A 14,674-nucleotide genomic window follows, 5' to 3' on the forward strand; every position below is an offset into this window, starting at 1 on the left:
ATTAAAATGTTTCAAATAAATTCCTTTTAAGACAGAAATCTCCTAAATTACTCCCACAAAATGCACAGAATAAACCTCAGTCTAGACATTTCTGATGCAATAATCGCCAATCCAAAATAAGAAATGAAAACCGGAATGTCAGACGGAGGACACCAAGAATAGATTCAAACAGAAATAAAACAACCAGGAAGTGGTTTAATAGAAGACGCCTAAACACAAGTTGCCAAAACTAAAGATAGATTTATGAGGCAACAACTGAGACCAACCAGATGATATAATAGAAGGTGTCTAAACACAGATTGCCATAACATAAAATAGAATATTTTTGAGGCAATAACAGAGGCTAAACATAAAAAAGGAAGTGATTTAATAGAAGACGCCTAACCACAAGTTGCCAAAACAAGTTAGAGTTTTAGGCAAGAACTGAGACCAATCAGAAGATATAATAAAAGATGCCTAAAAATAAGCTGCCAAAAACAATAAACATTTATATGCAAAAACAGAAACAATAAAAAAAATAAAAATCGGTTTAATAGAGGAGACGGCTAAACACGAGTTGCCAAAACAAGTTAGATTTTTTTAGGCAAGAACTGAGACTAACCAGAAGATATAATATAAAATACCTAAAAATAAGCTGCCAAAAACAATAATAATTTATATGCAAAAACAGAAACAATAAATAAAAAATAAAAATCGTTTTAATAGAAGACGCCTAAACACAAGTTGCCAAAACAAGTTAGATTTTTAGGCAAGAACTGAGACTAACCAGAAGATATAATATAAAATACCTAAAAATAAGCTGCCAAAAACAAAAAAAAAGAAGAAAAATAGTGGAATTGCAACAGCCGTATGAAGAAGAAAAGAAGAAGATAATAGGAAACGTGCTGTTCAAGAAAGAAGGAATAGAGAAAAGAAAAGAATATATCTATCAAATGTGGAAAAAAAGAGAGAAGAAAATAAAAGAATTAGAATAAAGAAGAAACTCAAGGAGGTGCCGATGGAAAGGCAAATCCCTCCGCCCAACAACAAGAACAAGAACAAGAACAATAAACATTTATATGCAAAAACAGAAACAATAAAAAGATAAAAATCGGTTTAATAGTTTAATAGAAGACGCCTAAACGCACATTGCCAAAACAAAAGAAAGAAGATCTCTCAGGCAACAACCGAACCAGACGACATAATAGAAGACGCCAAAACACAGGTTACCAAAACAAAAGATAGAAAACCCAGTTGGTCGACATCATTGCAGTAATACCATACGGAGCGTGTGTTCCTGTCTCTCTCTCTCTCTCTGCACATTCGTGTGTCGTCAAGTGTTGACATTGTTAGGTGAGTGATTAAAGTGACCTATAGGCATTGACATTGTCTTAGAATAGGGTCAAGGAAGGTCAAATGACGTAGTAGGTCATAATTATAGCTGTTGTTTTGGGGTAATGCGTCTTTGCCTGATGTTCATGATTTCGGTTTTAATGTTTTGAAACTATGAAAGGTGGTTGTAATACTGTATATTTATATATATTTTACTCTTGTATTTATTCTGACATATGATATGATTAAAATTTACTGTATTATGGCTAAGGTTATGCCATTATGTATAGTTACAATTGGATTAGGTCTAGGCCACAAAAAAGCATTTGAATGGAAAATCAAATACATTCAAACCCAACCATAGTTTTAAGTCTATTTCTGTATTTCAAACCATATTACAGTACAGTTGTATTGAGAATATACACGATATCTACAGATAGTCGTTCCTGGGGTTGGAACCCTGTGATACCTGACGGTAACTCTCTTCTAATATCACTCGTAGAAATATTATGCCCCCTGCGACCCTCCTTACACTGCCGTATTCTAGCTTAATACGTGGCCGCTATCATACATACACCCCCCAGCTTATTTTCTAGGCCAAACCACATGTTGTGTTTACATACAGTAGTAAGAAAAGTAATGGGCCAAGAACGTTACCCTGAGGAACACCAGATATCACATTCCTATACTCAATTTGGTGCCCATCAACAATAACTCATTACGATTAACACAGTGAGAGGCAGCACTAAATTCAAAGCCAATCATATGCACTTCCTTACCAAAATCAAGGGATTTCTTTACAGCATTGGAGATTGTAAGAAGGGCAATTGCAAACTAGGAAACAGATGATTACCTTCAGCAAACCTATTTAGACGTTTTGCAAAGGGACGTTCAAAAACTTTAGATAATATAGGAGTTATGGAAATTTATATATCTCTTGACGGCTCATTGGGAGAGTCTACTTCATGGTACTGTTTTGATATGATAAACTGATTAGGCTAAGTGGTTATTGAGGTTGCCATTCTCACTCCCATACGGGACCAGTGAGGAAAAGGACCCTCCTTGTCTTTTGTACTGAAAGAAGAAGAATTGTATTTGAAATATGCCTTCCTCAACCACTCTGTCTCAAGGCTGAAGGTTTAAAGTGGAGAGGTGAATTCCCTTTCCGCAACTCGACGGCTGTTCTAACTTGCTAGGAAATATCCCTAATGGTGAAGGACTCAGGTTTTTATATCTAGGAAAAATACAAATCACTTATATTTTGTAACTTTAACCATTGTCTATAGGCTCATGATAAGGATGTCCATTTCATTTAGGGAACCCATTTGTTTCCAGGATGTATCTTTCATCACAACTTCTATACGCCCTTAATGCCGAGCACTGAGACAGAAAAGTATTGGATAAGGATGTAGCAGAGCATAGATCATTTAGGGCAGACGAGATCGTGGAAAACTGTCAGAGGCGGCGACCTAGAGAACTCGGTAATAAAGGGACCTTGGGCCTTATTTTACGGTCTTTGTAGTATCGCTTCGGTTACTCATCTAATTCAATTTTCAACCTTCCACTGTACCTCCGCTGTCATTTTCTTTCTTCCATCCAGCTGTTCAAGCAGCTTTTACTTTTTGCACCTCTGCAGTTAGTGGCCTTGCTATCTCTATCCTTGGGCTGTTTGGTGCTAATTTCATACATCCAACCAACATAATTATTATTATTATTATTACTATCCAAGCTACAACCCTAGTTGGAAAAGCAAGATGCTATAAGCCCAGGGGCTCCAACAGGGAAAAATAGCGGTGGAAGATGGAGAATTCACTTATTTGTGATCCCAGGCCACCGTAACATAAGAGACTGGGTCATTTATCTGATACATATTCTTTTTTTTATATACTTTGAAAGCTTGCTCTGTCTAATAGCAAGAAAGATTTTTGTGGTGTTTCGTGAGTTTTGTATTAATGAAACATAATTTTTTTTCTAATCCAGTCCTTGCTGTGTTCTCACACTTTAAAGGCAAGAATAATTTCTGATAAAAATATATATATAAAAGATTTAACAATGTTTTTAAATAGTTTTAAATTTTTATTTTTTGGTTTCTAAATGATCTCATTGAATGACTAATAGTAAGTTCTTTACTCTCGCTTTCAGCATCTGCATGCATCGATTTTTGCTATCTAGAGTTTACTGTAGCAGTTGCCAAGCCAGTGAAGGGGGACTCAGGACCGCTCGTAAATTATGGGAGGAGGTAAACATATTTTGTCCTTCCACATGCAAGTATTCTCAGACAGTTTCTCCAAAGACAAGTCTTTTCATTAGTAGGCAACTTCACCCTTCTCTAGATAGGGTAGGTATAAAGACTTCAGTTGCAGATATACCAGATTCTTCACGTTGTGAACTAGTTGTTATGGATCCTCCGGCCAAGAGTTCGGGCGAAAACAAGGGGAAGCGGGTTCGGAAATTTTCCTCCCCGCTCCGTCCTTGTAGTTCTAAAAGGAAGGCCAAAGGCGGTGGGATCACATCGACGGAGCCTCCGCTAATATGTTTAGATGACATACCTCTCCCATCGAATCCTCCAACAAATGCTAAAGATATTCCAACCATTGACTTCATTCCTTTGCCACCGAGCCCTCCTCCCCTTCCGCCCCCATTGCCGACTCCCCCTCCCCCTCCAGAACATACGGAGATGGACGAAGTTTTAGAAGAGTTTTATGTCCTTGACACAACAGCATCAGGGACGTTGTTTCCGATTCCTCTCCCACCGAGCTACGTGTCAAATAAAGACGAAAACCCAAAAGAGGCTAGGGGAATCCCTGAAAATAAGCCAACTCATTCTCTCGATAACGCCGCTGAATCCGACGAGATTTCGGTGGTTTACAATAGCGACTGCGTTTTACCCGACCAGTTTAAAAACATCAATCTAGTCGATATCAGTCAAGATTGCCCGCCAAGTCCAGAGAGGTCGGCGGATAGCAGTCCGGTAAAAATTGTTTTCGAGGGGCAATGGCCTTGGGTGGTTAGATCTTCTGATGATCTTTTAGGGAGAAAGAGACCCCAAGTATTACATCAGCAAGTGAGGAACTGTCACCGCAATGCAAATCACGACTTGAGGTCCCTGGAAAAGAGTCCGGAGCCAGAAATAGACACGCCAGGAAATACGTCCCAGCCAGATATAATTCCGCTCGACCCAGGTACGAGCTCTCTCTTCGACAGTATCAGTCCAAAAGTTGTACGGTTTGGTACGAGAGACAACGTTGATTTAGACAACGAAGAGGAAATCATAGCCTTAGAATCTCCATCAAAGAAGGAGAAGAAGTCTAAAAAGCACAAGAAAAAGGGGAAGAAAGAAATGAGCAGTGAGGCTGAAAGTAAGTTAAAAGATGAAATAGCAGACAAGCTGAAGATTTTACGCCAGCAAGCAAGTTCTTCGAATGTCCAGAACGTTAATGCAATAGACCCCGATGTTGTTGATATTGATGATGACAGCTTCTCGAGTAGTAGAGGTGCGATGGATATGGATGTGGAAGTGGTCGAGTTGGAAGATTCCGATCGTGAAAGTGTAAATGCCCCTCCTGCTGTCTCGCCAGAGAGGGCCAGGGTGATAGATGAAAATGACGTGGATGGAGAACCGGGCACCTCAAATTCTAACCATGTTGGACCAGAGGTTGATATCAGTACAAATGAATTTATTGCTCTTGGAAAGGCAAGACTGCAGCCCTTAGAAAACACAGAAATCGACATAGATGATGAAGTTTTGCAACAAAGACAATACCTAGAGGAGTTGAGAAAGTGGCATACAACACGTTGCGGGGAAGAGGTTTTCATCCGGCGTAAACTAAGGAAGAAAGATACCGTGTTCACCTTGATGTCCTATAATGTCTTGGCACAGAAGCTTTTGACAGATAATAAATTTCTGTACTCGGAGTGTGATCCGAACCATCTTGAATGGGGATATAGGTGGGCATTGCTACAGTACGAAGTGCAGGATTTGAACCCGGACGTAATACTGTTTCAGGAAGTGCAGGCTTCTCATTATTACAGTCATTTTCTTCCCTGGCTGACTTTCAAGGGTTACGAAGGTCTGTATAAGAAACGAACGGGTGAAAAGTGCGACGGATGTGCAATATTTTTCAAGACGGACAAGTTCTCCTTAGTCGAATCTTGCTCGGTAGAATACCTGCAGCCAAGAGCTATGAAAGTCCTGGATCGAGACAACATAGGACTTATAGCGAAACTGGCCTCCGTTGCCTCTCCCGAATCTCAGGTTTGCGTCGCTACGACCCACTTCTTGTATAACCCCAGAAGACACGATGTGAAGTTGGCCCAGGCAGTTCTGCTCCTGACAGAGTTGGACCGCATCAGTTACAGAGGGGAGAAGAATGGCCTCACGGAATACTGCCCCATAATTCTATCGGGAGACTTCAACTCTGAACCTCACACGTCTCTGATAGACCTGTTTAAGGAAGGTCGCTTGCGCTACGAAGGTCTGTCGTCTCGCACTCTCACCCAACACGGAAACTATCCGATCCTGGAGGCAGAATTTATTCCTCGTTCGTTGGGTATTACCGACAGGTGTCAACACGCAGTTCTAGCCCAGAGTAGATTTCTGGAGCAAAGAGTAGGACAGTTGTTTTCTCTCTCAGACAAGAGAAAAATCGAAGAATCCACGATCAGCCTGGCAAATTCTAGTCGCGTCCTTCCAAAATCCGTAGGTGGTGGAGGATCAGGCCATGGGCCAACACCAACAGGGTGGTACTCTCACAATTTCTTTTTTAATTCTGTTTATCGTCATTATTCCAAGAACGCCGTAGAAGCCACTACGTTTCACAACAAATGGACCTCTGTGGATTATATATTTTATTCGAGGGTCATCGCCCCGAAACTTGGCCGACCAGTTGAAGGAAATTTAAAGCTTCTGGCCAGATATGGGCTCCTGACAGGAAAGGAAGCTGCCAGATTTGCACCCCTGCCCTCGGCTGTCTGTCCCTCGGATCATTTTCCTCTGGCAGCTCAGTTTTTGTTACACGGGAAGTGAACGTAGCCGGCTCAGGCTCACGAAATGTAAAAGTTCTTTGTAGATGTGCTGTGCATACAGAAGAAATGACTATTTAATACTCCACTGTATATAAAAAGTGTTTTTCCCTATGACAATACTGTTTTGTGATTTTTACATATTTCTATCATACTGAGAATGGATTTACTGTCGTAGTTTGTGAAAACATGCACTGTATTATAAGGTTCAGATCATTAGAGGAAAGTAATTTTTTATTTGTATATATGAAGAACATAATATTTTGTACCCTTACATTTTTCTTTTGTAAATACAAAGGTAGATTTTTTTATGTATGGGCTGTGTGCTACTCACGCTTAGAATGCAGTTGATGAAGGTTCACTCTGTGCTTATAATCATACTTTAGTTATTTGTTACGACAGAACAATTGCTTTAGTTGGGCCTTGCCCTGACAAGGTGCGTATGTCCCACGCAAGATGCCTTACTCTCGAGGCATTTTTAAAGGTTGTTTCAACAGATTACAGTACTTGATTTTTAGGCGGAGAATTGTGTCATCTGAATAGGAAAGTGTTAAAAGTTCAACTCGTGGGCCCATATATGCTGTTACCGAGGATTATGCAGGCCACAAAGTTTTTTAAGTACCGGACCAGATGTGATTTTAAGTTAAAAAAGCTGGAGGAAAATGTTAGTATTTGTTTAGATACTGTCCCAAATTTAATGATATAGAAAGTATTAAAATGCTACTGTTTATTTAATTTTCTTTTACACTGGGCAAAAGGACGTGCATGTTAGTCATGAAATTAAATCCCTGTGGTGAGTTGAAGTTCAAAAAGCAGGAGGAAAATGTTAGTATTAGTTTAGATACTGTCCCAGTGATAATATTTATACCTAAAGTACTTATATACAGTACTACTGTTTATTCAAATTTCTTTCACATTGGGCAAAAGGACATGCACGTTAGTCATGAAATTTGATTTATTTTAACAATTTAATCTTCACCTCGACTTTTTAGGTGAGCATTTAATTAAAATCAGTGGTTTAGGGTGATTACACTTTAATGATATAGCATCTTAATATTCACATGAAAAGAGATATGATTGGCCCACTTTAATAGATTGTATCATTGACTATTCGGAGGTTCTATCAGGCCCTAGCACAATATGGCAATACTGGCGTAGCGTAAAAAGAAGACACGGTCTTATGATCCCTCGTAGTAATTGTGGCTTAGCAAGTCTTGAAAGCAGATAGTGTTTTACTTTATTTTATGGTTGATAAACGAGGGTTATATTATTCAAATCGAAATGTCGTAGGGTCTGTGAACAGTGTATAGCCACGTTGGTTTTCCCAACACTAGTACCAGATCTTTTAATGAAGGAATTCGGTTTGGCTTAACGCTCTTTCCCACTGCTGTCTTTGGTACATGAGGTACTTAAAATAAACTGGATACAGTACTTAAACTAGATATTGTCTTAAGCAATACAGCATATAAATTATTTGGATCTTGTAGATACATAGGTGAATTGACTGTTTTGTGTAGCTAAGTTCTCATATATCACCATCTCCTTTCCAGGAAAGAAAAGACACTTCGCTTATTATGTGATGTATATTTTTTGCTTTGATTTCCTTCCATTTACAATATGTATATAATTTATTTCTATTTAGTCATAATGCATTACTGTTAAAGGTCTAAATGCTGTACATATGTTTTTTTTATGTTTTATGAAGTGTTTTTTTTACTTGCGATATGACCAGTATATCAAAACCAACCGTATGAATTTTTTGTTTGTGCACAAGTGTGGTTATGTAGTTTTCCTCTGTGAAAGTATTACGTAAGTGCTCATTTTTTTATACAGTTTTGGTTTAGATGAGAAGTATTTGTGTCTCGGCAAAAACGGCAGCTAGCTTTTTTTTTATGTTTTTGTACATTGTAATGTACGTTGGGTCCCTTGGCGTCAATAGCCGCGGGAGGAGATGATGATGATAATGTACATTAGTTATGAGTTTGTGCAAAGATGTTTGTTATTCCCATGGTGCTATCTATAGTCCATTTCTTTTAGCGAGGCATATTTGCACCGACTCGCATACGGTGCACTTTTAGCTCGGTAAAGTTTCCTGACCGCTGATTGGTTGGACAAGATAATTCTAACCAATCAGCGATCAGGAAACTTCTACGAGCTAAAAGGGCACCGTTGCGAGTCGGTGCAAATATGCCTTGCTAAAAGAAATGGACTATAATTGCGTTGGCCTTTGGGACAATATGTGAAAATCCATTGAAGTCAAGATGCACACTTTGTCTTACTTGTAGGGGTACTGAATGTATCCATACAGGTATATCCAAATTAACAATTTATCAGTAAGGGTTAATAAGTGATATGTAGAAAATTCATTAAATAATACAGATTCATGTTAGCAGGAAGAGAAACTCCAAATTTTAAAGCCTTCAGATATGTTTTTGCATCTAAAGTTTTCACACACTTAGTACGGTCGCAATCTTTGGGGGATGTAACACCTGACAGTGTGAGATTGAGATATGATCTTCTAACAGTTTGGGTAGATCAACAAGACATGAAGACCCTAGCAGGAGATAGCAGTCCATGTAATGATTGTCAACCACAAAAAGAGAGGGAGAGAGAGGTTGTAAACTCAGCCGGGAGATCCATTCATAAGTTTCGTCTGAAGGAAGCAAGTTGGTATTAGTCAAGACCTAATAGCAGGTAGTCAGTTGTTGCAGACAATCCTAGGGGATCTCTGAATTCCTAATCAAGTTTTGGAAAAGGTCATATTTCTGGTTATATCATTTGTTACTTTGTGATTTAGTTCTTTGATATCTTAACATTGATCCCTCTTGTTTAAGACTGTGGCGATCATGAGAGGCGTAAGACAATCCCGCGCTAAAGACAACTCAAAGGGGGTTCCCAAAAAGGAGTAGAGAAGAGGAGAATGATCCGTTAGCTGCCTTGTCCATCCTCTGATGCATCATCGGGATCGTTTTAATAAGGCAAAAGTTTCGTCCGTTATCATCCACCTTTTGTTCTGTTTTCAACTCGACAATCTTTAAGCAGATATTAACCATTTTACTCCCAAAGGACGTACTGGTACGTTTCACAAAAGCCATCCCTTTACCCCCATGGACGTACCGGTACGTCCTTGCAAAAAAATGCTATAAAAATGTTCTATTTTTTTCATATTTTTGATAATTTTTTTAGAAAATTGAGGCATTTTCCAAGAGAATGAGACCAACCTGACCTCTCTATGACAAAAATTAAGGCTGTTAGAGCAATTTAAAAAAAAATCTACTGCAAAATGTGCTGGGAAAAAAATAACCCCCTGGGGGTTAAGGGGTGGAAATTTCCAAATAGCCTGTGGGTAGAAGGGTTAATAAATACAGTTAAAAAAAAATGAGGCTCTTGTTAAATATTTAGTCATACTCATAATTCTTTTATATTGGTATAGTAAAATTTCCTTTAGTTACATCATTGTTTTGCGTTTTAAAAACAAAGGAATAACATCACAGAATTTAGTGTACTGTACAACTCTCCCGACGCTAGAGCACCTTTCCGTGGTGGGAGGGATTCCATGCATTGGTCTTACGAGAAAATGGCGCCGCTGCTTCTCCTAATTCCAGTCCATGGACGAAGAATATAGCAACTGTATTCCTTTGGAACTAATTTTCTTTAACACCAACATGAGCCTTTGGTAGTTCTTTTCGTAGAGTTTATACAAAATCGAAATATCTTCATGGGTGTAACTAGAGATTTGGTGGCCCCAGGGGGTCTGTTAGTGAAGAGGCTAACCTTAGCCTTACCCTGGGGAGTGGCGAGCGAAGCCTGATAACTGGAAGCACTTATGAAAAAATGTCAATCAATTTTAGGTGCCGTTTTATACTTTAAAAGTATCAATCACTCCTAGGTACCATTTTATACTTTTAAAATATCAAAAAATTTTAGGTGCAGTTTTATACTTTCCAAGTTTCTATTGAGGTTGGCCTTGAAGAAATGTTGAAAATAAAGTGCTATGTATTTCCACTCTTATTTTCTGACTCTACTTTGGAAGTCCCCTTCTCGTGGAGGAACAGGGTGACATTTTCAAAAAGGACCCTACGCCACTGCTTATCCTTATCAGAGACCTCACGATGTTAAAATTAACCGAAAATCTGATTTTAGCTTGCGTTACCCTTAAATTTATTTGCTAATATTTTGTGCCTCGCTTTGCCAGACTCCCAGGTACGATATGTAATTCCTTGTCAAGGGAGGCAGCTGAATGGTTACCTAAAGCAAGCGTCCCAACTGCTAATACTTATATGTAGTACAGTATGTGTATAAGCTGTATATGTATATGCACTATATATATCTATGTATGATTAATTGAGTTTAACTTATTAGTATTTATTTTTCGGTGGGGTTGAATCTTGTCCCGAAGGTTGAGGTATATATTTTTCAAATGTGCACTTATGTATAAAAAAGTTCCACTTGTGTATATTTATAGCCCATTGATGGTTTGGTAAATATCTATGTATTTTTACAGCTGCAGGTTTTACACTATTAGATATTTCTAATTTGTGTAAGTAATGTGTAAGAGTGATAATTACTGATTATTGTTCTCTTGTTCTGTTGTGCATTACAGTAGCACGCACTGGGTCATTAATATTTATTTCAACAATATCATACATGTATAAGCAAGGTTAGTACCATGTTTACACAAGATAGCACATTTATGTATTTACCCATCCGTATGGTTGGCTGTATGAGTTTCCCCGCTTTGTGCGCGACCTTGCGACCTTTTATCTGGTGGCGTAGATTGGCAATTGCGAGAGTTAAAGCATAGTACAACATGTCTGAACCTTTAGTCTTTGAAATAGAATTTTGATGTATAGATGTTGCAAATTGTAAATTGTATTTTTATATGGAGTTTGAATATTGAGTGCGAGATATCATGAGAAATTATTGTTCTGTTAATAAATGCTGCACAATAAATGGATTAATTTTTATTTTTATTTGTTTAATCCTTTGCCTCTTAAAGATTCTATAAGGTAGTTTGCATGTGGTTAACTATTTTTGTATTCAACTTAAAGTCCATAATTCTAAACGTATGGTAGTCGTAAATAAGATTAATTTCCGGACAAAGAAGTCAGTGTTTATATGGGCAAGGAAACACATTTTAACCCAAGGCAATATTTATAAATTGAAAACATAAAGTAAAGGTGTTCTAAGAATTTAAGGCTTTAAGAAACGGACTTAGACTGAGACAGAGTGGACTGAGAGAATAATATCTAGATCCATTCTTGCATTTAAGAATTAGAAATCAGTTGCTATCGCTATATGGCACTTGGTAAGCATGCAAAGTCCTTTATTTTATTAATGTATTACAGTATAATGCGATTCATGAGGTCTATGAGTCCTGTTTCTAGATGCTCATATGATGTGCTAGAAAGTTTGGAGTTATTAAAATCCCTATCATGTCAGTTAGGACCGGCTAGCGTGTCAAATTGGGGTACTGAAACGCATCAGGGTCTATTAATGCTTTCCTAATTTTTTATCCTCACGTCACAGGGATAAAACACTATTTGTCGAGCTCGCGTAGATGGTAATAAACATACCAAGAAGTGCCATTATAGTTCCAAATTATAAAAAATAAACAATTAATTCCCTCCTTTGAAGTCAGAAATGATAAATGTTTCTTCAATACTTGAACTCTCTCCTTTAAATACAGTTGGTACTGTACTGTATACTGTAATACTAATGTTTTTAACATTATTCATTTGTTTTTGTCAGACCTTGCAACCAAAAGTAGGTAAATCTATTTACATTGAATAAAACTAGATAAACCTTGATTAAACGTAAGTACACCTCACAAGGTGTGGCAATATTTAAGGGACCTTGTAGTGTTCCTTTTGGCCCCTAGTTTAAGTAGCTTTGTATTAATCTACTTCATCTCCGTTCCTTCTTCCATCTTGATGACCAGTTAACCTTTACTTCATAGTGTAACTTCAGATTCTTCCTCTACTTACAGCCCCCAGCACTTAGATATACTAAAAGCTAAAAGAAAGTGGTGCATTCTACAATGTATAAGGTCACAAAGTCATCTGATGTATGATTTGTTCTATCTGCAAATAAATCAAGTTGGTTTTAATTTGCTAAAACTCTAAATACCTTCAGTCAGGTTCATAGAAAGTATGCTACAACAAAATATTGTTAGTTTTCCATCTCAGAAATTAGTAATTCCTTCAGGATGCATTCCTGTTGCATAGCATGGAAAATACTGTGTTGTGTACTATAATGGTCTGCTGTAGAGCTACAAGGAGGAAGAGTGTATGCACACTTGTTAGGAATATTTGCTGGGATCAGAGTCGGTGCTAACCTGTTCCATTTACTTACTGCTAGGTATAGAAAATTTAATTGATCCGATTACAATTTTTCCCCAAATTTTTTATAAGGAAGGTGAAAGACACTTTAATGCCTACACTTGAAAACTAAGGTTTGATCTCATGGACTATTCGCAGCAGCGACGTAATCTTATAATCGACATCGTCTCTGTCTAGGAGTTGGCGTGAATGTATAAAACTCCCATTTGTATTAGACTATTGAATGTTTCAGCTTTCTTGACGTCTATCTTCTTTTAAGGATTATTTCTATCAAAAGGAAAGAAATAATATATGATAGTCTAAAGCTATGGATGCTATCTTCTAATTTATACCAAATTCCAAAAGACTAAAGGCATTGCATATATTATCACTAGCTAAATTATAACCCTAGTTGCAAAAGCAGGATGCTATAAACCCAAGAGCTCCAACAGGGAAAAAATAGCCCAGTGAGGACAGGAAATAAGGAAAGAATAGCATTCCCGAGTGTACCCTAAAGCAAGAGAACTCTAACCCAAGACAGTGGAAGACCATGGTACAGAGGTTATGGCACTACCCAAGGCTAGAGAAAAGGAATATTCAATTCTATTAGTTTGTTTGGTTCTTTTGAAAACATCTATTTACCAAGGCACTTGCCCAATTTTTTGGCGGATAGTCGACATCAAAAAGAAGAAAAAGGGGACTTTCTCTCTCTCATCTCCTCCCAGCCTGACGAGGGATTCAGCTGAATTTAGTAAGTACTGCTAGGGTGCCACAGCCCACCCTCCCCCGTTATCCACCATAGATGAAGCTTCATATGCCGAATCCCCTACTGCTGCTACCTCAGCAGTCACCAAGCGGAGGAAGCAGCAGGGCCTACCGGAACTGCGTCGCAACTGCTCGCCATTCATTCCTATTTCTGGCAAGGTCTTTTGCCTCTCTCCCATCTATCCTCCTATCACCTAGAGTCACTTAATTATCATTATCAGCTGAACTACAATCCTAGTTGGAAAAGTAGGATGCTATAAGCCCAAGGGCTTAAATACAGAAATCAATTAAGAAAGAATCATGTTCTTACATACAGTTATATTCTTAGCATTTAGATTTGAGCAATATGCATTATTTTTACTGGATACATAGAATACTGATACCAAGCTGGATCAAGTTCTCTTATTAAAAAAAAAACAGTTTTTCAAGTTTTGTTATATACATAGAAATATTGCTTTGTATCTTGATAATTTTAATATACTTGATATATTGCAAGCATTGTTAGATGGAAGGTTGTTGCAAGCAGTGAAGAGTTTCTACACAGGCAGTAAAGCATGTGTTAGGATAGGAAATTAAGTGAGTGAGTGGTTTCCAGTGCGAGTGGGGCCAAAACTGGGATGTGTGATGTCGCCATGGTTATTTAATTTGTTTGTTGATGGGAGTTGTAAGAGGTGAATGCTCGAGTGCTTGGTTGAAGATTGAAACAGGTGGGAGTGATCATGAGTGGGAGGTAAATCAGTTGTTTGTGGATGATACTGTAATGTTTGCAGACTCAGAGAAGCTGGGGAGTCGATTAACGACAAAGTTTGGAAGGGTGTGTGAGAGAAAGAAGCTGATTTAATGTGGGTAAGAGTAAGGTTATAAGATGCACGAGAAGGGAGCGGGGTTGTAGGTTGAATGTCGTGTTGAACAGAGTTACTTGAAGTAGATCAGTTTTTAAGTACTTTGGGTCTGTTGTTGCTGCAAATGGTGGAGTGGAAGCAGATGAACGTCCAAGAGTGAATGAAAGAATGTAAAATGTTGGGGGGGGGGGGGTGAAGGGAGTGGTAAAGAATAGAGGGTTAGCAATTAATGTAAAGAGAGTTCTGTATGAGAACTTAGATGGATCAGTTGTGGGGAATGAAAGTGACGGAGATACAGAAATTGAATGAGTTCGAGATAAAGTATCTGAGGAGTATAGCTAGTGTATCTTGATTAGATAGGGCCAGGAACAAGAACAAGTGTAAGAAATGATTTAGCTGCTAGAGTGGATATGA

The 14,674-nt window shown here is 38.2% G+C and overlaps 1 protein-coding gene across 1 annotated transcript; it reads left to right on the top strand.

Annotated features, from left to right (window-relative positions):
* The first annotated feature begins 1,209 nt into the window (after nt 1-1,209).
* LOC137638693 (uncharacterized) lies at nt 1,210-11,298 on the top strand. The gene is made up of 2 exons (XM_068371006.1): nt 1,210-1,332; nt 3,454-11,298. The coding sequence occupies exon 2, from the start codon at nt 3,461-3,463 to the stop codon at nt 6,335-6,337; it is 2,877 nt and encodes a 958-aa protein (XP_068227107.1). The 5' UTR covers nt 1,210-1,332; nt 3,454-3,460; the 3' UTR covers nt 6,338-11,298.
* The last annotated feature ends 3,376 nt before the right edge of the window (nt 11,299-14,674 follow it).

The sequence above is a fragment of the Palaemon carinicauda genome, chromosome 3 (genome assembly GCF_036898095.1).
Source record: "Palaemon carinicauda isolate YSFRI2023 chromosome 3, ASM3689809v2, whole genome shotgun sequence".
NCBI classification, from domain to species: Eukaryota; Metazoa; Arthropoda; class Malacostraca; order Decapoda; family Palaemonidae; genus Palaemon; species Palaemon carinicauda.